At 43.3% G+C, this 25486-nt stretch overlaps 1 protein-coding gene across 1 annotated transcript; it reads left to right on the forward strand.

The window, feature by feature from the left end:
* The first annotated feature begins 11364 nt into the window (after positions 1-11364).
* On the forward strand, positions 11365-11940 carry LOC103219071 (large ribosomal subunit protein uL5-like). Its single transcript, XM_007968517.3, has one exon. The coding sequence runs from the start codon at positions 11396-11398 to the stop codon at positions 11930-11932; it is 537 nt and encodes a 178-aa protein (XP_007966708.2). The 5' UTR covers positions 11365-11395; the 3' UTR covers positions 11933-11940.
* Positions 11941-25486: the final 13546 nt, after the last annotated feature.

A 25486-nucleotide genomic window follows, 5' to 3' on the forward strand; every position in this document is an offset into this window, starting at 1 on the left:
TTCAGAAAAAGCCTTTGACTGAGAATGTCACCTCTGCTGCCAGTCACCTTACTGTGATAGGGTTTTCCCTTTAAGCCAGGATTTTCCAAAGTGTGTGGAGAAAGACACAACCAAGGTATTACCTTTGGTTAGGTCAGGGGATGGGACTGGAAGGTACTTCGGGAGGAGAGAGACTATTAACATTTTATACATTTTATCATTTCACTCATTGCAACAAGTGTATATTCCTAAGGCAATTTGTTTACAGAGATCAGATACTAAGCATTTTTAAGGTAAGAAGTAATAGAATTAGGGGAATGGGAATACATTCTGGGAACTCTGCTTTAAACTAGGTTCTCACTGATAAACATCAACCTCTATCCCATGCCACAGAGGGCCCTTCAAAGCCACATCCAAGGCCTGGTACAGTGGCTTGCACCTGTAATTCCAACACTTCGCCATTACAAGGTGCCAGGATTGCTTGAGCCCAGGAGTTCAAGACCTGCTTCGGCAATATAGTGAGACTCTGTCTCTACAAAGAAATACTTTTTAAAACTTAGTGGCGTGTGGTGGCATGAACTTGTAATCCCAGCTACTCAGGAGGCTTAGGCAGGATTGCTTGAGCCCAAGAGTGAGAGGCTGCAGTGAACCATGATCATACCACTGCACTCTAGCCTGGGTGATAGAGCAAGACTCCATCTCTAAAAAAAAAAAAAAAAGGAAATAAAACACATCCCACCCTGAAAACTCATCTTCCTCCACGCCACCCAGTGCACAGGCACCCTAAGTCCCAGAACCACTGACAGGTGACAACGTGGTGCTAGCAGCCCTCACTGGCTCTTGGCGCCTCCTCGCCCTCGGCGTCCACTCTGGTCGAAATCGAAGAGCCCTTCAGCCCGCCGCTGCAGCGTGGCGGCCCCTCCCTGGGCTGGCCGTGGCCGGAGTAGGCTCCCCCTGCTTGTGGGGAGGTGTGGAGAGAGAGGCGCGGGCGGGAACGCGGGCTGCGCGCGGCCTTCGCGGGCCAGGGCGAGTTCCAGGTGGGCGCGGGCTCGACCGGCCCCGCACTCGGAGTGGCCGGCCTGCGCCGCCAGCTCCGGGCAGTGAGGGGCTTAGCACCCAGGCCAGCAGCTACGGAGGGTGCGCCGGGTCCCCCAACACTGCTGGCCCGCCCGCGCCGCGCTCGAATTCTCAGCTGGCCTCAGCTGCCTCCCCGCGGGACAGGGCTCGGGACCTGCAGCCCGCCTTGCCCGAGCCCCTCCCCCGTGGGCTCCCGAGCGGCCCGAGCCTCCCCGACAGGCGCCGCCCCCTGCTCCGCGGCGCCGGCTCCCATCACTGCCCAAGGGCTGAGGAGGGCAGGAGGGCGGGAGGGCGCGCGGCCGGCCCCACAGTGCGGGACTGGCGGGCAGCTCCACCCGCCGCCCCAGCCAGGGAACCAGTGGAAGTCAGCTGGCCTCCTGAGTTGGGTGGGGACTGGGAGAACTTTTATGTCTAGCTAAAGGATTGTAAATGCACCAATCAGCACTCTGTGTCTAGCTCACGGTTTGTAAACGCACCAATCAGTGCTCTGTGTCTAGCTAATCTAGTGGGGACTTGGAGAACTTTTGTGTGTAGCACCAATCAGCACTCTGTCAAAACGGACCAGTCAGCTATCTGCAAAGTGGACCAATCAGCAGGATGTGGGTGGGGTCAGATAAGGGAATAAAAGCAGGCTGCCGGAGCCAGCAGCAACCCTGTGGGGTCCATCTGGAAGTCTGTTATTTTGCTTTGTAATTAAATCTTGTTGCTATTCGTGGTTTGAGTTTTCATTGCACTTATGAGCTGTAACAGTCACCGGGAAGGTCTGCAGCTTCACTCCTGAGGCCAGCATAGACCACGAACCCACCCGGAGGGATGAGCAACTCCAGACATGCTGCTTTAAGAGCTGTAATGCTCACTGCGAAGGTGTGCAGCTTCACTCTTGAAGCTAGCGAGACTGCGAACCCACCAGAAGGAAGAAAGTCCAAACACGTCTGAACATCAGAAGGAACAAACTCAGGATGTACCATGTTTAAGAACTGTAACACTCACCGCGAGGGTCTGTGGCTGCGTTTTTGAAGTCAGTGAGACCTAGAACCCACCGATTCCGAACACACCACCGATTCCGAACACACCACCAGATACCCACAGCTCCAAAACACACCAAATATGTCATGCCAGAAATTTGCTCCTTTCTCTCTGCCAGGGGAGAGCCCACCCCTTACCCATCTGGAGCCAGTTTAATATATCACCTCCTGTAACCCAGGCTGTGATCTAGCATTCTCTTTCGGGTTTCCCGCAATATTCCCCACAGGCTGTTTACCCACTTCACGTTATGGGGGGGCTATTGAGGGCTCGAGCATACGCTTGAATGGAGCTCAATATCAGGTCTTCACTGAGAACTACGTGCTCCTCCCATGTGGACCTCTTTATAATCATTCACAGATCATCCTATGAGCCAGAGAGGATTACTTTCTACGTTTTGCTAACAAGGAACCTAAAATTTGGAAGAGTTGCAAAACTAGCCCAAAGTTGCATGTTTAGTGACTGATGTAGCCGTAATGCTGCTGCTGCGAGGCCTGCTCTGGCTGCCCACCCTCTCCCTGGGGGCTTTGACAGTAAGTTAGCTCCTCGTGAGGCTGGCAGTGAGTCCACCTTCATAACCCACAGGAGCTGGCAGGATGACCAATTGGTAGACGTTTAATAAATGATTGTTGAGCAAATAAAGAAATGCTGGGGTGAATTTAAAAATTTGATTACTTTTAACTTCTCACTATTAAAACATAACTTCTGGGCAGGGTTCCATCTTAATCCCTTATCAGACTACCTGATGTAGCCTCTGTAAGGAACACCTTAGCAGAGTTACCACGTATAAACATTCCTGATAGAGTGCCTGAAACTCAATAGACTCAGCAATGCTTGGCTCCTTGCCTTCTTTCCTCCAAGAGCCAGAAGGAGGAAGATCGGATGTGTGAGGTTTGGGAAAGTCACTACATGCTGAGAGGACATTAATTCAGGGACTGAGAGGACATCAAAGACAAATTTCTCACACTTGTATACAAAAGAACCCCAAGGTTCATACACTTGGAGAAGAGAGCTTAATCTCTTATGAAGGGTTGCAGCCTCTGGCCGCCCTGAAAGACTGGGAAGCATAGCCTTCAGCAGAGACTGAAAGCAGCTACTGCGAAGGAGGGTGGGTGAGACGGATTTATGCTGAATGGGTTGGCTAAGTATATATATTTAACAAGCTATAGGAGGGGCTGTGACTATTTATGAGGGGTGTATGTGCATGCCTGGTAAGCAAACCTGCGTGTAATATGCATCCCAGCTTCACTTTGGGGTGGAGACGTAATATTTAAATGCATTAAAGTTAGTCTCTGTACATAAAAAGATGAAGCAGAGGACAGGAAGGTCCTCAATGTGCAGCCTCTGTGGACCTGCCAGACCGTCAGTCTGTGGTTGCTGGTCTCTTATCAGGAGAAAGTTACTAACATTAGTCTGTTTTCCAGTCAAAGCTGTAGTATGCTTTGTGGGATTGGGTGAGGTGAGGAGGTCAGTTAGTATCTGTCCATCGGTGAGCTGCAATTGTTTCAATATTGCTTATCGCCAGGCCAGTGCTCATTTACCTGGAGAAAAAGAAAAACCTTGCAGCAGAACATAGTGGACTGTTTACGTGCAGAGGAGTATAACCTAACTCATCCTCGCATGGCCTTAAGTCTTGTTTATAATTTGGTGTCTTACTGCCACAAGAAGTCTGTTCTGTCAGTCTTAACGTTCTCTATTTTAACTCACTTCATCATCTTGATTAGCACCAGGCTGGTGCACTTTATTAAAAAATCAAGGAAACTGCCCAGTCTGACTCAATTCACTAAAACGTCCATTAGGCATGGCCGTAAATACTCAACTCTAGAGGTAACAAACCGCCTTCATGGATGCTGCTTCACATAAAATTCTCGGCAACCCAGTTCTTGGATTGTAGGTGAAATAATCGAAACTTCAGAGCGTTCAGTCAAGATGATTTTGCTATGTCACAATGGACCTAAAGGTCGAATACAGGGCTCGTGAATCGACTCCAATCCAAGCCTCCATCTCTCCGTGTGGCACCCCTCTCTGGATGTGGTTGTCATCTCCTCTCTTCTCTTCTTGTGGCCTCATCTCCAGAGTTGAATAAGTAATGGGTGGAATAGTCTGGCTTTGTTCTTTCCCTTTTCTAGCCCTCCAGCCTCCTACTTAGTCAGTTAAAGCACCAGGTAAAGAAATAAAAGAGGCCACACAATGGGCCTCCAAAAGAAAAGCATCATCCTTAGTCTTTCAAGAGGGTTTGCCGCTGGGCGTGGTGGCTCACACCTGTAATCCCAGCACTTTGGGAGGCTGAGGCAGCTGGATGATGAGGTCAAGAGATCGAGACCATCGCAGTCAACATGGTGAAAACCTGTATCTACTAATAATACAAAAATTAAGTGGGCATGGGCGCAGGTGCCTGTAGTCCCAGCTACTAGGAAGACTTGAACCTGAGAGACGGAGGTTGTAGTGAGCCAAGATCACGCCACTGCATTCCAGCCTGGTGACAGAACGAGACTCCATCTCCAAAAAGAAAAAGAAAAAGAGGGAAAGAAGGAAAGAAAGAGAGAGAGAAAGAGAAAGAGAGAAAGAAAGGAAGGAAGGAAAGGAAGGTGAGGGAAGGGAAGGGTTGGGTTGGGTTTGCCTTCTCAAAAAGGTGACGTGTGCTTCCAGGCCTGTTTGCTCTCCAGGTTCTTAAGTGGAGCAGGACAAGGGAGTTCCACTGGAAGTAATTGTATCCAGGAGGAAATGTTTACGTTTCCGTAAAATCTTTCTGTTCTGGAGGCATGACTACATATAGAAGTTGAAAACTATAATTAGAGAAAGAATTTTAATTTTATAATCTCTGTATGTATGTGTCTCTCACTGGGCATGACGGTAGGGGAAGGAAGTTACTATTTTTGGATTAAAATGGAGCAGTCAGTGTGAGAAAGTGTCTTGAGACTTGGATTTTAGTGAATTGTATGATTAAGCACAACATCCTTAACCACTCTAATCCTTGATGCTACCTACCTATAAAATGTGAATAGGCCGGGAGCGCTGTCTCATGCCTGTAATCCCAGCACTTTGGGAGGCTGAGGTGGGTAAATCACCTGAGATCGGGAGTTTGAGACCAGTCTGACCAACATGGAGAAACTTCATCTCTACTAAAAATACAAAATTAGCCAGATGTGGTGGCACATGCCTGTAATTCCAGCTACCTCGGAGGCTGAGGCAGGAGAATTGCTTCAACCCGGGAGGCGAAAGTCGTGGTGAGCCAAGATCGTGCAGTTGCACTCCAGCCTGGGCAACAAGAGTGAAACTCCATCTCAAAAAATATATATAAAAATAAATGTGAATAACATTGCTATTCTTCTCACACAGATATTGCTAAAGTTAAAAAAGAGTGTTTATGTTACTAAGAATATGTAAAAGCCTATAAAGTGTCAGATTATTGTTATTATCTGTTTTCATTACCATAAAATAAGAAATTGGAAGAAGAAACTATGCTTTTTATGAATTCCTATTTAAACTCTGAGGGGGTTTAAAGTTTTTCCAGTAATGAAGCAGTTGTTCATTCCATGTTGCTCTGGGAGCAATTATTTGTTTCCTCAGTGAATCAAATGAAAAAAGAACTGATGTGGGTTGATCCTCGATCATCTGTATTTGCTTGTGCAGATACCGATTACTATTTTCCATCAGAAGAGAATGGTTAAAATTTTTCAAAACTCTATTCCTATGTGTCAATAATTCCACAAAAATAATAGCTCTGAGCACTCAAGAGGGTAAACTCTTCCTGCTCCCTCCTTAACCACCAATCTTCTGCTGTGAGGACCAAGTATTTTCTGTCTGCCTCTAACTTATACCCAATATACCCAAGTAATTATGACCTACAAAGCTAATGTTTTAAAAAAATAATAGTATTGCTGAGAGAGAACTCATATCCCCTACAGCTGACCTATTTAAACTGTACAAGCCAGCCGGGCGTGGTGGCTCAAGCCTGCAACCACAGCACTTTAGGAGGCCGAGGCAGGCAGATAACCTGAGGTCAGGAGTTCGAGACCAGCCTAGCCAACATAATGAAACTCCATCTCCACTAAAAATACAAAAAAATTAGCTGGGCGTGGTAGCAGGCACCTGTCATCCAAGCTACTCAGGAGGCTGAGGCAGGAGAATCACATGAACCCAGGAAGCAGAGTTTGCAGTGAGCCAAGACTGTGCCACTGCACTGCATCCTGGGCGGCAGAGTGAGAGTCCATCTCAAAAACAAACAAACAGATAAATGAATAAATAAATAAATAAACTGTAAAAGCCAAAGACCATCACTAAGTCTAATTTTAGAATACTTCACCTCGCAAAGAAATCTTCTATCCATTAACAGTTTGTTCCCATTACCCCATCCAACCCTGACGCCCCAGGCAAGCACCGTTCTACTCTGTCTTCACAGATTTTCCTGTTCTGGACATTTTATATAAACGGAATCACACAATGTGTAGTCTTTTGTGATTGGCTTCTTTGACTTAACATGTTTTCAAGGCTCGCCATGTTGTGGCATGTGTTTGTACTTCATACTTTTATGGCTGAATAATATTCCATTGTATTGATATCCTACATTTTCTTTATCCATTTTTCAGTTTATGGGCATTTGGATTGTTTCCACTTTTTTGCTATTGTGAAGAGTGTCACAATGAATATTCAAGTGCAGGTTTTCGTGGACATTTCTTTTCATTTCTCTTGGGTATGTACCTAGGAGTGGAATTGCTGAGTCATGTGTTAGCTCTATTTTTAACTTTTTGAGAAACTGGCAAACTGTTTTCCAAGGTGGCTACACACTTTTACCTCCCCACCACCAATGTGTGAAGTTCAGGACTTATTTTTGAAGATTGATTTCTAAGCCACCCTCTTACATGACAGTGTTCAGATCCCACTGGTGGGTGACCCTGGGCACATTACCTACAAATAAGAGCAGCTGTACCTTGGGGAGAAGGGCCTCAGCCTCTGTGTTAGTTCATTCTTGCACTGCTGTAACAACATACTTGAAACTTTAGAATACTTCACCTCGCAAATAAATCTTCTATCCATTTATAATTTATAAGGGTAATTTGTAAGGAAAAGAGGTTTAATTGGCCACAGTTCCACAGGCTGTAAAGGAAGCATGGTGGCATCAGCTTCTGGGGAGACTTCAGGAAACTTACCATCAGAAGGCAAAGCGGGAGCTGACACTTCACATGACCCCAAGCAGGAACAAGAGAGAGTAAGAAGGGAGGTGCTAAACGCTTTTAAACAATTAGATCTCATGAGAACTCACTTACTATTATAAGAACAGCACCCAAGGGGGTGCTATTAAACCATTAGAAACTGCCCCCGTGATCTAATCCCCTCCCACCAGGCCTGACCTCCAACATTGAGAATTATAGTTGAATATGAGATTTGCATAGGGACACAGATCCAAACCATATCAACCTCTTAAGGTCCATGTGTAGATGGGGCGAGTTGATATCCACAAGGTATACAGCAGGTACTCAAGCAGTGCTGGAGACCCACCTTGGCTGATGGTCAGCAGGAAAACAACAAGGGTGATAGAAACATACGGGTTACAAAACAATTTTTATTATCCAATTCCAAAAGTCTCAGTGAAGACAGGAACGAGTTTCCAGGTGAGGACAAACAGCTGCTTCTCTTATTTGCCCTAGGCTCACACAGGAAACAGGTTGAGTCACTCAGCAGGTTTGTACCTGCAAATTAGGAGAGAGAGCATTGGGAAGACTGTCCACATAGTTGACCAGGCCAGCCCAGCAGTGCAAATGATAGCCCAGGTTAGCCTGGCAGTGCAAAGGGTAGTGTTCTGCCAGAACTTGAAATAACTGGTTTATTTAGGTGTGCTTCCTTACATTGCCTTAAGACACAGAGGAGCTCAAATCTGTGCACATCCTGTGTTCCATAAAAGACTAACGTTAGGGGAAAATGATGAGGAAGAGTTATAATGTATGTGGTGGCACATGACTATAATCTCAGCTACTCGGGAGGCTGAGATGAGAGAATCTCTTGAGCTTGGGAGGTGGAGGTTGCAGTGAACTATGATTGCACCACTGCACTCCAGCCTGGACAACAGAACAAGACACTGTCTGTAATAATAATTAATAATAGTAATAAATTAATAAGCAAAACCAAGCAAACAAAGCCAAAATGTAGGTTAGGGTGGAAACCAGGTAGGTGTCAGCTCTGATTTAAGACCAGTGCGGAGTGAAGACATCACCCCTTGGCTCCTTACCTGACTCTACCCCAAGCTTTGCCAACTGCACACATTTGGGTCTTCTGTTTAGCACAGTCCCAGGAATCTCTCGCTCTTGAACCACCGCGAAGAGGAACCTGGTGGGTAACTGAGAGTCTTCTGAAATTTTTGGAGTAGAGCGTGGACAGGTGTAATAGAGGAATAGAGGGAGAGGACTATTGAGAATATATAAAAGCCATGTATGGAAAATTACAGCAGGGCTGTGGCTTTGCCAGAGAATTGATTTTGGAAGGTGGCATAGTTATCCACTTGCAGCATAAAAATAGGGCAAATCACTGAAATCTTTCTTAGAGGGTTAACGTTCATTTTATGACACCCTTCAATGAGCAGAAACGTAAAAGCCACCATCACACCACCAGCAGCAGTGCCACTGCCATGCACAAAGCTCTGGGACAACCAGGGGTTACTCCTGAAAGGCTAAGGAATGAACAGGGCAAGCTTGCCTGTCCAGGGGGCGGGCACCCCCTGCTGGCCAGTGTCGCGCAGGCTTTCCTTTGGTTAGGGATGCCTTGGGGCATGTGGCTGCCTGGGATGCCCAGAAAAGTGTCAGCAATTCCTGGATTCCCCTGGTGACTGGGCACAATATGTTTGGTGGGATTGGATCTGAGGAAAGTGAACTGGGAGAAAACTGGCAACAGGAGGACTCACTCTTTGTCTTCCCACTTTTTGAAATGGGGTCTCCTGACATTTTCCTCCTCATCTCAACTTTCTCTCCAAGTCTTTCCTCTCCCCTGGGCAGAGAATCGGAGCTGACCACCAATTATGTTATACCCAAATTTTATAGAATCACTTTTTATTGCTAGCATATCATAGGGGGATCCCTGTTTTATTTTATTTTAAACTATTCGTAATACCTGTATTACTTCTAAAAATAATAAACCAAGACATGAGACTCTCCTAAGCCAGGAGCAATGTCCAAATATCTGAGGAAAAGGAATTGCCAACCTAATTCAGCCTAACCACCAATCTTGCAGGGAAAGGGTAGAAAAAGAAATAAGATCTTCAAAGGGTCACTTTCCATGAACTCTTTCTTAATTTTCTTTGCTACTTTCTAGTAGTTTTTAGCTAAACTTCGTGGGTTAAAAAAAATGTTCGTAATGTATTTCTTTAGGAGCCTGATGTCAATTGTGTGATTTTTTTTTTTTTTTTTTTTTTTTTTTTTTGCAATCAATTCACTGCTTAAAAAACTTTTCCTTATAGAAAAAAAAATTGTCCTTTAAATCTTCCTGGCTTATTATTATTACAATTTGCATTCATTCAAAGAAATTCTAGAACAGGCATCGTTGTCCTCTTGATAACCTGAAGGATGTTGTTAAAGTCACATCTTATCCCTCTGTTCTCCTCCAGTGTCTCGTTCCACAAGTTCTTTCCTCTGGGATCCTCTTGGGATTTCAGGCATTTGGGCCAGACTCTGAGGCTTTCCTTGCCCTCTTGGGCTGCATATCCCAATGTGTTCTTGGAAGGATCTGCCTACTTTGGAAAAGGATGGCTTGTCATGCCCATGCCTTGGACTCATGCCTGCTGGGGGCCTCCCTGGATGCAGTTACCAGCACGTGTGCAGGTTCAGGTTTGTCCAGTGACTGCCTGGGCCCCTGTCTGCCACTCCAGGCCATTACCATGTTGCATCTTCAATACTAGTACCGTCAAGTTACAGAATAAAAAATTTAACCAAACAGAGTTTATGACAATGTTACTGAATTTAACTTTTTATTTTCTTTTCTTTTTAACATTTATTTTAAGTTCAGAGGTACAGTGCAGGTTTGTTAAACAGGTAAACTTGTGTCATGGGAGTTTGTTGTACAGAGTCTTTTATGACTCAGGTATGAAGCCTAATATCAACTAGTTATTTTTCCTGATCTTCTCCCTCCTCCCACTGTCTACCCCTCCAAAAAGCCCCATGGAATTAACTCTTTCTTATTAGTCCAGTCAAATTATTTTGTATGGGTGGACACAGTAACCATATGGTTTTTTGTTTTATTATTGATGAAAATCAGTATTTTTGAAGTCAGGCTCTTTCCTGTGTTTGGATTTGTTTTCGTTTTGTTTGTTTTTTGTTTCTTTTAAATACATACATCTATGTCACTTCTTCCACTTCTTTTGAAGACCTTATTTAGTTTTATTCAATTTGTAAAGTACTTCACACATTACAGTTTTTTGAAAGTCATATGATTCATACCTGAGAGAGATTTTGGGGAGCCTCTGGCTCAGCATGGTCACTGGAGGCCCAGGGAGGTCCTTGGTTTGCTGGAAATTGCAGCACAGTTATTTCAAAGCCTGGCCGGAGCCCACTGCTCCTAATTTTCCATCCATTTCTCTCTCCAGCCCTGTGCAGCACTGCCTTTCCCAGGAAACGTGTGTGTGCCATCTTGTTCTCTGATGTCACCAGCACTGCACACCAGGATGCCAGGAGCCCAGGTGTGGGGTAAGGAGAGCTGGGCTTGAATCTCACTCTACCACTCATTAGCTATGTGGTAGACTTTGACCACCACATTCCTTAGCTGCTTAGTGTGTTAGTTTCCTCATCTACAGAATAGAGACAATAGTATAGTACTGACTGTTTGATTCAAACCACATGTCCCGGATTCAAGACCATATTCCTATGTCCCTCCAACAACTCTTCCAGCAGTTCCGTGGTGCCTGGAATTTCTTAATGAACATTTCAGTTCTGCAGCTTAAAGTTCACTGCTGGTAGATTGCCATCATCCCTGGAAAGGGTTGCACATTACACCTCCTCAAGCACGTGCACTGATTGATATAAAAGCAGGTCTCTACTTGGAAAGGAAAAAACACTTTACATTCTGAGAGAAACAAAAAGTAAAAATAAAATAGCAGCAACAGCGGCGGCAGCAGCAGCAGCAGCAGCAGCAGCGGAAAACACCATTCAGGGATAAACGTCCAGAGTGTTAGGCTTAGGATCTCAAAGTCAGACATGACCAGCCTCACCCTCCTTGTTCAGCTCCATGATTATTATTTTAAACATCAATTCTCACAGTAGAAAGATTAAAAAAAAAAAAAAAAAAAAGCTAACAGCTGGGCCGGAAGCTCCGCTTTCTCTTCCTGCACTCCATCATGGCGCAGGATCAAGGTGAAAAGGAGAACCTCATGCGGGAACTTCACATCCGCAAGCTCTGTCTCAACATCTGTGTTGGGGAGAGTGGAGACAGACTGACTCGAGCAGCCAAGGTTTTGGAGCAGCTCACAGGGCAGACCCCTGTGTTTTCCAAAGCTAGATACACTGTCAGATCCCTTGGCATCTGGAGAAATGAAAAGATTGCTGTCCACTGCACAGTTCGAGGGGCCAAGGCAGAAGAAATCTTGGAGAAGGGTCTAAAGGTGCGGGAGTATGAATTAAGAAAAAACAACTTCTCAGATACTGGAAACTTTGGTTTTGGGATCCAGGAACACATCGATCTAGGCATCAAGTATGACCCAAGCATTGGTATCTACGGCCTGGACTTCTATGTGGTGCTGGGTAGGCCAGGTTTCAGCATCGCAGACAAGAAGCACAGGACAGGCTGCATTGCGGCCAAACACAGAATCAGCAAAGAGGAGGCCATGCGCTGGTTCCAGCAGAAGTATGATGGGATCATCCTTCCTGGCAAATAAATTCCCGTTTCTATCCAAAAGACCAATAAAAAGTTTTCAGTTAAAAAAAAAAAAAAAAAAAAAAAAAAAAAAAAAAAAAAAAGCTAACAGTGGGCCAGGTGCGGTGCCTGTAGTCCCAGCAATTTGGGAGGCTGAGGTGGGCAGATCACCTGAGGTCAGGAGTTCGAGACCAGCCTGGCCAACATGCTAAAACCTTGTGTCAACTAAAAATACAAAAATTATCCAGGCATGGTGATGTGTGCCTGTAATCCCAGCTACTCCAGAAGCTGAGGCACGAGAATCACTTAAACCCAGGAGGCGGAGGTTGCAGTGAGTCAAGGATCGCGCCACTGCACTCCAGCCTGAAAGAGAGAGCAAGACTCCGTCTCAAAAAAATAAATAAATAAGCTAACAGTGAGTTATAGCCAGAAGAATCTTGAATAGTAGCCTTGTTGTGTTCAAAACACACACACACTTTATAAAATCAGGGCTGAAGAGGTTGGTGTACTATAACACAGATTAACATCCTATCTAAATTATTTGAGGTGATGGATTCATTATTCATGATTTTCACACCCAAAAATATTTACTTCATAGTATTCATATTTGGACATGTCATTGAGATTATTCCATTGTATTTTAAATAATGTAACAAAATATTTTAGACATCTGATTTATATAATAGCAATACCAAGGAGTTGCACCCTGTTTCTACCTAAGTTGATTCTGAAAACCATCTTATAACTCATCCATTGCCAAGTAATTACGATCTTAACTGTATGTTGAAAACAGTAGGTTTCAGCTTTTTATTATCCCAGTTATTGCTCTGGAATCATTGTAGTGCACCTTCTTCATGACCCCATTCATTCAGGTCACCAGCTCACTCTATGTTTAAGAGGCCTGTCTCTGGAAAGAAGGGGAAGAGGGAATACGTAAAGAATTGAAAACAGCTTCTATTTGATTCAGTAGCACAGTGCACTGAAACCCATAAGCCAAAACAATCAACAAAGTGTGGAATTCACACTGTTCTACTCAATTCCATCCCTCATATTTTTTACAGCAATGTCTTTATTGTGCTGAAAGTTATCACATGTACACTGGAGTTTCTAACAAATGTTTATGTTTTACCTTTGAAAATGACTTCTAAGCTGCTATTTCTGCTTGGAATTTTATGTCAAATGTAAAGACAATTGAATCAGGCAGTCATCCGTGGGCGCCGCCTTCCACAGTCTTAACTCCCCAGAGCTCTGAAGAATCCAGGTCCAGGCAAACAAACACAGGAACAGAAAACCAAATACCACATGTTCTCCCTTACAAGTGGAAGCTAAATGATGAGAACACGTGGATACGTAGAGGGGAGCAACATATACCAGGGCCTTTCAGAGGTTGGAGGGTGGGAGGAGGGGGAGGGGCAGGGAAAGCAGCTATTGGATACTAGACTTAACAGTTGGGTGATGGAGTGGTCTGTATGAATGAGCCCCATGACACAAGTTTACCTGTGTAGCAAATCTGCCCTTGTACCCTTCAACACAAAATAAAAGTTAAAAAAGAGACATTGTCAGAAAATACACAGTGAAGTTAATAAACAGTTTTCTTTCAACAGTAACAACAAAATCAATGAAGTTGGTTGCCCGATGTAAGAATTAAACGTCCAATAAAAATTTTTAGGTAAATTTTGATTTCTGAGCTTATAACTGAGTTGCTGTAAAATTGCTGGGATTCTTATACAAAGAAGAAAACCTTTTGGATGAAAATTTAAAAAGAATTTTATTTCAATTATGGAGGGGTTAGTTGAAAATTATTAAGAAAAAATAAAAGAAATGTTTTACAAAAAAAAAAAAGAAAGATGACTCATACCTGGCTGCTGTGACACTAGTGTGTTATGAGCACACCTTGCTGTTCAGTAGGTTAGAGTCCTGGAAGATACTCTTTTGACAATATCTTAAAACTTTTTTTAAGGCCTGAGGTATGTAATAATTAATCATTAGTACATTTTTATTTGATGCAGTGGGAATTTTTAATAATTTCACTCTATGTAGTTCCCTTCAAATACATGAGCTTTTATTTTATATCTTTTTAGTAGGCATAATTCAAGTATATAAGGTAGAGTTTTAAAAAGATATTGTATGGTATCTTAAAGTTAGCATTCAGTTTTCTACTGTACTGTTTCACTAAATTTTTCAATACTTCATTTTTAGAGATTTTCAATCCCTGCTACCTTATATTATACTCTATTATGCTTTCTTATACATTTAATTTGAAGGCTTTTCAGAACTTTGGCATGGCTACTGGGCTTAGGGATTGTAGGCATTTTCCATGAGACAAAAATATGTGACTTCCAGCATTGTTTTAATTTAATTACAAAAAAGTACACAAATATTTGTGGAGGAAAAAGGACCTACAATATAGTGGTGATGATGGTGGCGGCAGTGGCGATGATGACAAGAATAATAACACAAGGTATGACTGTAAGGGCAAATAGATATGCAAATAGGCTTAATCCTGAATACAGTGAAAGAAAAATAAGGAATTGCAGGCATAAATATTTCAAAGCTAGGGGCAAACACTACAACTGAACCAGAACCAAATTGTCCTGACTGCTGGGGGTGGCTTTACCAGATCCAAGATGGTGCTAGAGTTAGTAAACCTTCAGCTGTGAGAAAGCTCACAAAGTGTTCTGGCTCCTAGTAATTGCAAGAACGGTATTTGTTACAATCTCCTTTCTTCAACTCCGAGCACCAGAATGCCAGCTGCAGAGGATTCTGAGTTGGGCCACTATCCTGGGTCTAATTCAGTCTGGAACAATAGTTCTTTGACTTCTATCTTTTTCACAATTTCTCATTTCCCCAACTGATCATTAATCCACAAGGGATTATTGATCTCCTAGTCAGTCTGTCCTCTCTCCTGCCAAGAAATAAAATACTACCTTTAATGCTAATCTGTACAAATCAATGTCAGGTTCAAACATTAACAGTGCTGTAGACTTGGATTCTTTACCAAATATCACAATCAGTGGATGCTTCACTCGAATATTAATGATTCATTAACTACATACCAGTTTCCCATTAAGTGTTGATATAATCTCTCCATCAGAACTTATTACAGTACCATAGCCAAGTGTTCAACATCTAGACAGGAACAAACTCTCTAAGGAGAAATCATAAAACACATACAAAGTCAGGCAGTCTTCATCCAATGTAACCGTGTTAATCCAGTGAAGTGAGTGTGTCTGATTATTTTTGAGATTTATCACCTCAAATCAGGCAAATCAGTTAACTCTCTAAGCTTTAGTGTGCTCATTTGTAAAATAGATATAGTGGCCTCACCTCAGACTACTTTGAGAAAATCAAGGATGATGATGTCTTTGTAACCAGCTTATGGAAGGGGCTGAACTTGGGAGGTAGTAATCAGGAAATAGTTTTCCTTTTAACCCACCACAATCTTCAAACCTACTTTTCAATTTTCTATTCTGCAGTGTTAGGTGATGTGATGTCTCAGGGAAGCTAGCTTTTCTAGTCAGTTTCAGGTATTTGTAAAGTCTCAATTTTGAATATAAAAATGCCGGTCTAGTCTAATTCCAAAATGTTAATATCTTTTAGATTTTCCTGCAGTTCGGCTGTGATTTAGGCTGGAAAATCTGCAAGGATAATGTCTGGGCATCATTTCATCCTTCCTTGATCCACTTCCTTGCTGCTTCCTTGCTGTAGTCTTCAGTATTGAGTAGGAAGGAAGCATGAACCTGAAGATGCAAAAGTTTATCTTGACTTGGCAGGTGCTGTCTGCTCCTTCACCAAGGAAGATGCTCAAATGCCAGCTCCTTTTCTCCCAGTACTCTTTTACGGATTTCTCGGGAGCCCTACCTCACACCCTCCACCACTGCCACCAGCCAAGAGATTTCCATGATGGGCATATGCTGTGGCTCGCTTTCGGGTGTCCCTTTGCTAATGGACACTCTTTCTTGACATCCCTGGCCTGGCCACCTTCTGTGGAGTAGCTCAGAGGGAAGAACAATGTGGTCAGCTCCCCCTTTTGCTGTTACAGAAGCTGCCACAGGTTCCACACCTCTGAGCATCCTTTCTTACCTGCACACAATGGGATAATGACAGTATCTACCATCTGCTGTCTACCTCCTGGACTGTCTCAAGGATTAAAGGAGGTGGCCCAGCCTAAGCACACTTACCACAGCACCTGCCCATGCCACACCTAGCAGGAAAGTAGCATGATCAAAGTGGTTAGAACTATGAACTACAAAACGGTTTGCCTGGGTTTGTATTTAAAATCCACCACTCAGTAATTGTAAAATCTTGGACACGTCAATGGTTAGTTGATGTCTCTATGCCATAATTTTCTTTCTGTACAATGGAAATAAGAGCAGTTTCTCTATGTCCCAGATGCTATGTGTTGACATTCATTGGGGTATCTGCCTTCAAAATGCTCCCCTAATCCACAGGGTAAGGCCTGGGGACTCATACCCCATCTTTCTGTACCAGTAAGTTCCAGGAAAATTCTGCCAAAGAGAGGTTGTCATGGGCTATCTGGAGTTGGCCTGGAGATCAGTGGAAGGCAGCTGTTTGAGCATCAGCACTAGACAGATGTGGAAATTTGCAGCAGTTTCTAAACAACCTTCTGAGAATTGTGCACTTTGGAGCTCCAAGCATATGTGACCTCCCATCATCCTAAGCAAGCCCCACTGAGCCATAACTGATACCTGGCTTCATAGAGTGGCTGAGAAAATAAAGTAAGTTTGTACATAAAAAGTGCTCAGAACAGCTCCAACAACATTGTAAGCATTCAATAAATGTCAGCTACTATGATCATTCAGTATTATTCCCAATACTATGCATTCATCTATGCATATCAGTTGACCAAAGCTTCAAAATTACAGGAAGATGGGAATGGCAAGAGAGCTCAGCACTTCCCCTACAGACCTTGTATTAGTCCATTTCCATGCTGCTGATTAAGACATATCCAAGAGTGGGCAATTTACAAAAGAAAGAGGTTTAATGGACTTGCAGTTCCACATGGCTGAGGAGGCATCACAATCATGGTGGAAGGCAAGGAAGAGCAAGTCACATCTTACATGGATGGCAGCAGGCAAAGAGAGAGCTTTTACAGGGAAACCCCCATTTTTGAAACCATCAGATCTCATGATACTTATTCACTATCACGAGAACAGCATGGGAAAGACCTATACCCATGTTTTAATTATCTCCTACCAGGTTCCTCCCACAACACATGGAAATTGTGGGAGTTACAATTTAAGATGAGGTTTGCGGAGGGACACAGCCAAACCATTACAGACCTGAAAGAAGCTGTTGTACACAGATTCTTATAGTTTGGATGTGCGTCCTCTCTAAATCACATGTTGAATTGTAATCCCCAGCACTGGACATGGGGCCTGGTTGGGGGTGATTGGATCACGGGGGTGAATATTTTTTGCATGATTTAGTATCATCCTCTTGATGCTATTCTTGTGATAGTGAGTTCTCATGAGATCTGGCTGTTTAAGAGTGTGTGGCACCTCCTCCACTCTCTCTTGCTCTTGCTTTCACTATGTGATATGCTGGCTTCTTTTGTATCTTCCTCCATGATTACAAGCTTCCTGAACACTCACAAGAAGCTAAGTAGATGGCCAGTATGATGCTTCCTGTACAACCTGCAAAACCATGAGTCAGCTAAACCTCTTTTCTTTATAAATTACTTAGTCTTAGGTATTCCTTTATAGCAATGCAAGAACTACATAACACAGAAAATTGTTATCAGGAGTGAGATATTACTGTAAAGATACATGAAAATGTAGAAGTGACTTTGGAACTGGATACAGGCAGAGGTTAGAAGATTTTGGAGGGCTCAGAGGAAGATAGGAAGATAAGGGACTCAGAGGAAGATAGGAAGATAAGGGAAAGTTTAGAACTTCTTAGAGACTTGTTAGATGATTGTGACCAAAATGCTGATAGTGATATGAACAGTGAAGTTCAGCCTGCTGAGGTCTCAGATGGAAATGAAGAATGTATTAGGAACTAGAGCAAAAGTCACCCATGTTATGCTTTAGCAAAGAGATTGGTTGCATTGTATTCATGCGCTAGAGATCTGTGAAAATTTGAACTTAAGAGTAATGACTTAGGGTAAGTGGTAGAAAAAAAGAAAAATTCTAAGCTACAAAGCATTTGAGATGTGGCTTGGCTGCTTCTAACAACCTACTGTTAGATATAGGAGGAAAGAAATGACTTAAAGTTGGAAGTTATATTTAAAGGGGAAGCATATCAGAAACATTTGGAAAATTTGCAGCCTGGCCATGTGGTAGAAAAGAAAAGCCCAATTTCAGAGGAAGAATATAAGTGAGCTACAGAACAACCACTTATTAGAGAGATTTGCATAACTAAAAGGGAACCAAGTGCTGATAGCCAAAACAGGGGGGGAAAGGTCTCAAAGGCAGTTCAGAGATCTCTGAGGCAGCCCCTCCCATCACAGACCATGGGGTCTAGGAGCAAATAATGTTTTACGGGGCCAGGTCCAGGGCCACACCCCCTTGCACAGTCATAGGACTTTGCTTCCTGCATTCCAGTCACTCCAGCTTCAGCTGGAGGAGCCAAGTTACAGCTTAGGCCTCCACTCCAGAGGGTGAAAGCCATCATCCTCAGGGGCTTCCATATAGTGTTAAGCCTGTAGGTTCACAACCTATGAAAGCAGCTGTGGGGACTGAACCATGCAAAGCCTCAGAAGCAGAGCTTGGCTAGTACACGTCTTTGTCTAAGTCTGGGCCTTGGGAGCCCAACACTTGCACCTGTGAGCCCTGGATGCAGGACATGGAGTCGAAGGAGACTGCTTTGGAACTTGAAGATTTAATGACTGCCCTGCTTGGTTTTGCACTTGTGTGGGGGCTGCATGTAGCCCTTGTCTTTTTGGCTGATTTATCCCTTTTGGAATGGGAATGTTTATCCAATACCTGTATACCCATTGTATCTTAAAACTAAATAATTTGTTCTGATTTTCCAGGCTCATAAGTGGTAGGCACTCATCTCCAGATGGGACTTTAGACTTGGGGCTTTGGACCTGTGAGTGATGCTAAATGAATTCAGACTTTTGGGAAACCATTGGCTGGGGATGATTATATATATGATTATATTTCTCAGTGGAAGAAGAACATGAGATTTGAGAGGCCAGAAATGGAATGATGTAGTTTAGATGTTGTTCCCTCTGAATCTCATGTTGAATTGAATCCCCATTGTTGGAGGTGGGGCCTGGTGAAAGATGATGGGATCATGAAGGCAGATTTCAGATGAATGGTTTAATGCCAACCCCTTGGTGCTGTCCTTGATAGTGAGCATGTTCTCACAAGATCTGGTTGTTTAAAAATCTGTGGCACCTACTCCTTCTCTCTTGCTCCCACTATCACCATGTGATATGCTGGCTTCCCCTTGGCCTTCTACCATGACTGCAAGCCCCCTGAGGCCTCACCAGAAGCAGAGCAGATGCTGATGCCATACTTCCTATACAGCCTTCAGAAATATGAACTAATTAAACTTCTTTTATTTATAAATTAACCAGTCTCAGATACTCTTTTATAGCAAAGCAAGAACAGCCTAACACACTGCCGCTCAAGAACAAGAAGATACTGTGAGAATCCACCCAAGGGGAGCATGTTTAGAAATATGGCAGGAATATAAATGATATCAACAGACAACATCTGCAGAAGAATTAACAGAAATGTACCTTGTTGATCTCTCACTTCAGCTGCTCCAGAGGAGTTCATTTACCAAATGCAAAGGGCCAGCCTAAAAGATATCTCACTATTCAGTACAGAAATGGGGCACACACATGGAGGGCAAGGAGAAAAATCTGCATGTTGTCAAACCACTTTTTAGATTTAATTTGAAGTAACCTTATATGAACAAAAACAGATCAGGGAATTCTAAGCTATATCATAGGCAAAGTAGCATCACGCTATGAGAGCTGCTGTAAACATCAACTCCTCCGTGCTAAGTGGTTCAGCTGCATCAGCTTTGTAGTCACGAGATGACTCCAGGGTGTTTGCAATCTGCATCCCTTGCAAAAAAAAGCTGTGTTAACTTCAGCTCTGCAGGGAGTTGAGATGGATGCATTTTGAGTATTGTGGTGAATATATTTTTGTTTGCACCTCTCACAGGACAAACACACAAAGGCCTAGAATATACGGGAGAACAAACAATAAAACATAAAGCCACTTATGGCACTTGGATTCTTTTGCTTGCAGATGAAGAAATGGCTCTTTTCAGTCAAGCTTGGCTAGTATACGTCTTTGTCTAAGTCTGTTTGTGCTGCCATCACAAAATGCCTGAGAGTGGGTAATTTATAAACAGTAGAAATTTATTTCTCACAGTTACGGAGCTGGGAAACCCAGGATGATGGTGCTGCCAGGTTTGGTGTCTGGTGGAGAGTCTAGTCTTTGCTCCCAAGATGGTGCCTGGAATGCTGCATCCTCCAGATAATGGAATGCTACCTCCTCACATAGTGGAAGAGATGGAAGCGCAAAAAGAAGCCAAAGTTCTCCATCAAGCCCTTTGATAATGACATTAATCTATTTATGAGAATGGAGTCACCATGACCTAACTCCTCCCCAAAGGCGCACCTTCCGACACTGCTGCATTACAGATTACATTTTCCAACACATGAATTTTGGGGGACACATGCCAACCGTAGCAACCCCCAAAACTCTTAGTCCCAAAGACCTATCACAGCTGTATTTTTAAACCCTATAAGCATATGTCATTTATGCCTAATCTTTCTAATGATTTCTATTGATTGTTATGGCTGCTTACCCCACTTCATCTCCAAAACCAGAATAAAAATAAAACTTTTATTTTCCTACAGTCTTATTATCCTTCAAATGATCTTTCTGTGTTAAAAAGGGTCAAATCATGGCAGTTTTAGTTCTACTGAACCCTGAGGATGAAATGGGCTCATAGCGACTGAAGCTTTCATTCTTTTTCTAGAATTATCACTGTCAAAAACAATTGCTTCCTTGGTCATTTAAAACATGTGTACAAAGTGTCTCATATTTATCTCAAATTAAAACATTCAGGTAAAGAGGCATGGCAGGTTTTTGAGAGCAGTTCTACTTTGCCCCTCTCTTCATCTCTCTGGTTTTATATGACATTATAAAAAATGAACTTACTCTTTGGGATCCTATTTGAATGCTTAAGATAGTTAACATAAAATGCAAAATGTTGAAAAAATAGTGTTTCATATGAGGAAAAATAGTGTTTCACTTGTATTCATACGAATGCACACACATATGAACGCCAGGGAAAGAAAGATAATTAACGCTTGTAAGATCGGAGTTGGAATGGACTCTTGTAACAAAAGACAGATTAATGAGAGAAAAACAAATGGAAGTTTATTAACGTCTATATTTCATAGATACGTGAAAGACGCTAAGGGAATCAGTAGTTCTCAAAGGGGTGGTTTTGAATTCTGGCTTGTATAGCATTTTTAACAAAGAACAGTACGTTGTTAAGGAAGTAACAAGACAAGGAAAAGGACTTGGATTCTCTAGGGCAGTAGCTTGCAGGAAGACACATAATGGCAAATAAAGGCGAGTTAGGGAAGCTTGCTCATGGAGATGCTTCTGGTATCATCTCCAGGGTCATCAGTGTCCAAGGTGGTCTTCCGTGGTTAATCTTTGTTCTCCCATAGGAGAAGAAGGCAGAGCAGGATTCCTTTTGTCCTTATAAACCTGTGTCCTACTTTTAGGCAAATAGAGGGAGAGGAGAGCGCTTTCCTGTACCTACTTCTTCTTAATTGCCTTCAGCTCAACAGTCATTTATATTTTGGGGTGGTATATTCTGGTCCCCACAATATACATGTAGATGCACGCATACACACAGAGGAAGATATTATTTTCTTTTAAGAGGTGTATCTTGGCACAGGGATTTCCATTCCACTGTGCAGCCAAACTGCATTCAAAGAGCAGGCGATGAAGGAGGCTACTTGGTACATCTCATTCTGGGAGAGAAAACCAAGCCTTGAGCAGACATAAAAGATTTAAATTTCAGACTTTCAAATTTGAGGGCTGGACCAGAAACAGGCTCCCACCGTCCCCCGCTCCCCCCGCCCACCCCCCACAACACACACACAGGAGTGAAGACACTAAAATGATTTGTTTTCTAATTTACATGTTAATCTTGGTGAAGTAACAGATCCCTCCTGCATTCTTTCAGGGACATAGCAGTACCTACCAGCTAACTAAAAATTATTTCAACAAGTATGCATGCAGTCTCTGCTAGATCCTGGGAAGGCAACAGACAACTAGAGAAATGTGGTTACTGCCTTTATGGTTATTTCTTGATATTGGAGAAGAGACAGTTACATAAACAGATAAGTATTCAAAATGAATGTGTAATACAGCAACTGAGGAAGACTTCTGGCTTTCATGAGAATCTACAATTGTGAGGCCTAGAAAGTTCAAACCAGGTGAGAAACAGAAGGGTTGGGAGGGTTTGATATAAGACAGAATGATAGGGATAGTGGTAAACCACTGAAGCTATGAGCTGACAAAAAGTACAACAATTCAAAAACATCCACATTGTGTTGGCCAAAACTCCAAGAGTTCCAGCAACTTCACCTGCCAAGTATTTGCCTCTGATATTACTGATCAGTCCACTAGCATTTGGGAATCATTGTAACTCCATGGTTGCCCCACAAAACGTGCAGTCCATTGCACTGGACTGTCTACGAATGATGACTAGGAAGCTTTTGGTTTTACTCAAATAGGTGTTTTTCCACAGTGCAATTCATCATGAGATTGGAGGTAGTATTTCCAGGGAGTGCTTGTGAAGATAGCAGAGGAAAGGTGCCAAGCTGGAACTGAGCCTGCACGTCGCCCTACTGGGACATGGTTTGTTTATCTCCTACTGCCAGTGGGTCCAGGGGAAAACCTTCCACACCATGTGAGCATTGCCAAGATCGGTAGCAACAGACCATTCACTATTAACCAAATCTGAAAAACAAGAAGGCAAAGTCAACAACTCCCTAACTCACACATTGTACAAAAAATCATGACTGCTGGGTGGTTACTAGGAATACCTCAAATATGAGTTTTGAAAATTTGCCTGTTTTACCTGAATCACACAGTATTGTGTCCTAGCATGTTGATGTATATAGTGATTAAAATAGAAAATGTTTGATATAAACAAAAGACAACACAGTGAGGGATGGGGTGAGAAAAAATACTTCTGACCCATCCATACTTATGGCTACAGGCTTGGTGTTAGAATGTGCATGTCATCTTGATATTTCTCCATCCACATGGCTTCTGCCTCATTTCTCACCATTTTCCTTCCGTTTCCTGGTGTTGTCTCCACTCCAGCCAACTGCTCGTGCTTTGGTGTCTGTGCTTGCTTTTGTGGCATGTTGGCAAAATGCCACCTTGACAGTGTTTGGTCTCCCAGCTTGGTCTTTATGTTTTCCCTTTCTCTCTTCTACCTGAAAGGAAAACAGCCTTTGCTTTTCACTGATGAGTGGCTGGCAGCACCCAGGGCTAGCTCAGTGCCACTGCTGGCAGGCATCTCACGCCTGTCAGCAGTCCAGTTACTAAAGGCAGCATTCAGAGACAGGGGATCTGGGAAGAAAGTCATCACCTCGGAGGGTCAGAGCTGATATCTCCAACCTTCCCACAACTCAACTTTTGTTAAAAACTCTCCCCACACTGGGTACAGTGGCTCACAACTGTAATCCTAGCACTTTGGGAGGCCAAGGCTGGAGCATTGTTTGAGCTCAGGAGTTTGAGACCAGCCTGGGAAACACAGTGAGATCCTGTCTCTACAAAAAGTTTAAAAATTAGCTGGGCATGATGTACTAGTTTGTTCTCACACTGCTATGAAGAAATACCCGAGACTAGGTAATTCATTTAAAAAAGAGATTTTATTGACTCAGATTTCTGCATAGCTGGGGAGGCCTCAGGAAACTTACAATCATGGCTGAAGGCACCACTTCACAGGGTAACAGGAGACAGAATGAGTGCCAAGTGAAGGGGGAAATGGCAGACGCTTATACAACCATCAGATCTCATGAGACGCACTCACTATCATGAAAACAGCACGGGGGAACCACCACCATGATTCAATTACCTCCCACAGAGCCCCCCCCACAACATGTGGGGATTACAGAGATTACAACTCAAGATCAGATTTGGGTGGAGACACAGTCAAACCATATCACATGTTGATGTGTGCCTATTGTCCCAGCTACTCTGGAGGCTGAGGTGGGAACACTTGAGCCCCAGATGTCAAGGCTTCAGTGAGCCATGTTTGTGCCACTCCACTACAGCCTGGGTGACAGCCTGAGACCCTGTTCTCTACTCCCCAAAAAAAAACCCCTCCCCATGAGGAATCAGTCCTAGTGGTCATGGCCCAGACACACCTGGACCATAGGCTCTATCTTCCATAGTGACAGCCTCATCACTCCCATCTAATCCCTGGCCATCTTCCAGGCCCAGCCCTGTGCCAGCTCCTCCCAGTGCCTTTCCAATTCTCTCCAGCCTGACCATTGCTCCTCTTTCAGACCCAGAGCCCTTGTGGTCCAACCTGGCACAGTGACAGCCCTGATGCTGAGGAAGCCACATCGTGTTTCCTTGGCCAAGCTTGGCGGTCCTTAGAGCCAGCTCTGCACAAAACATGGTGTGTATCCCCCATAGACCTTAATCTAATGATGTCCTTATGGTAGGGACTCCATTGGAAGCATGTTTAATAATCACCGGCCATGTGGCAAGGACCAAGAAAGAAAGAAATGACAGGCATGCTCTTGCTTCTCAAGGAACTCTCTGTCCAGTAAAGAAACTCACAGCATCCCAGGCATTTGTAACCAGGCCTTAAGGAAACATGTTGGCTGTTTTGGGAGTCAAACCACACAATTACGCTACTTCGCTTCTGAAAGCCTCAAGTCTAAATTTCTGAGACAAACCAAATTAAACATGTCAACCCAGAGGCAGCAAAGAGGTTTTGCCACATGGTACATATGGATATTTTCCATTACAAGAGCTTAGAATCATACATCATTTACAGATCATCGATTGAAACTGCCAGTAACATAAGGGGAAAAAAAGACAATATGATTTATCCAAAGTGTAACCAGAGCCCTTCCTTTTCTAGTACGACCTCAACCTCCTAAAAAGCTTTACTATATAAACCCCTACATCTCACTCCCAAAAGACGACTGTGACTCTACGGTCTTAGTTTCTGAATTTGCGAAGTGGGCATGGTTATAGTATGTCCCAGGACTGCTGGGAGGATTCAGTGAGACAGTGGAATTAGTAAACTTTATAATTCATAAAGCTCTGTTGGAGAATAATTTATTCTATTCCAGGAATTCTATGATGGGGGGATGGCCAAAGGCAGGTAAATGTCACTGAAGAAAGATCCATTATTACAAATCTTACAAAAAGGAAACCAGAAGGGCTACAAAATTTTAACAGTAACTTCTGGGAGCACAAACATGAGTAATAAAAAACTTTAAATTGTTCATGGTACAAATACAGGAAATACCTTATTATTAAGAAGTGTCTCTGTGGTTACCTGAAGCTTTGAGTTTTAATGTATG

The sequence above is a fragment of the Chlorocebus sabaeus genome, chromosome 2 (genome assembly GCF_047675955.1).
Source record: "Chlorocebus sabaeus isolate Y175 chromosome 2, mChlSab1.0.hap1, whole genome shotgun sequence".
Taxonomy (NCBI): domain Eukaryota; kingdom Metazoa; phylum Chordata; class Mammalia; order Primates; family Cercopithecidae; genus Chlorocebus; species Chlorocebus sabaeus.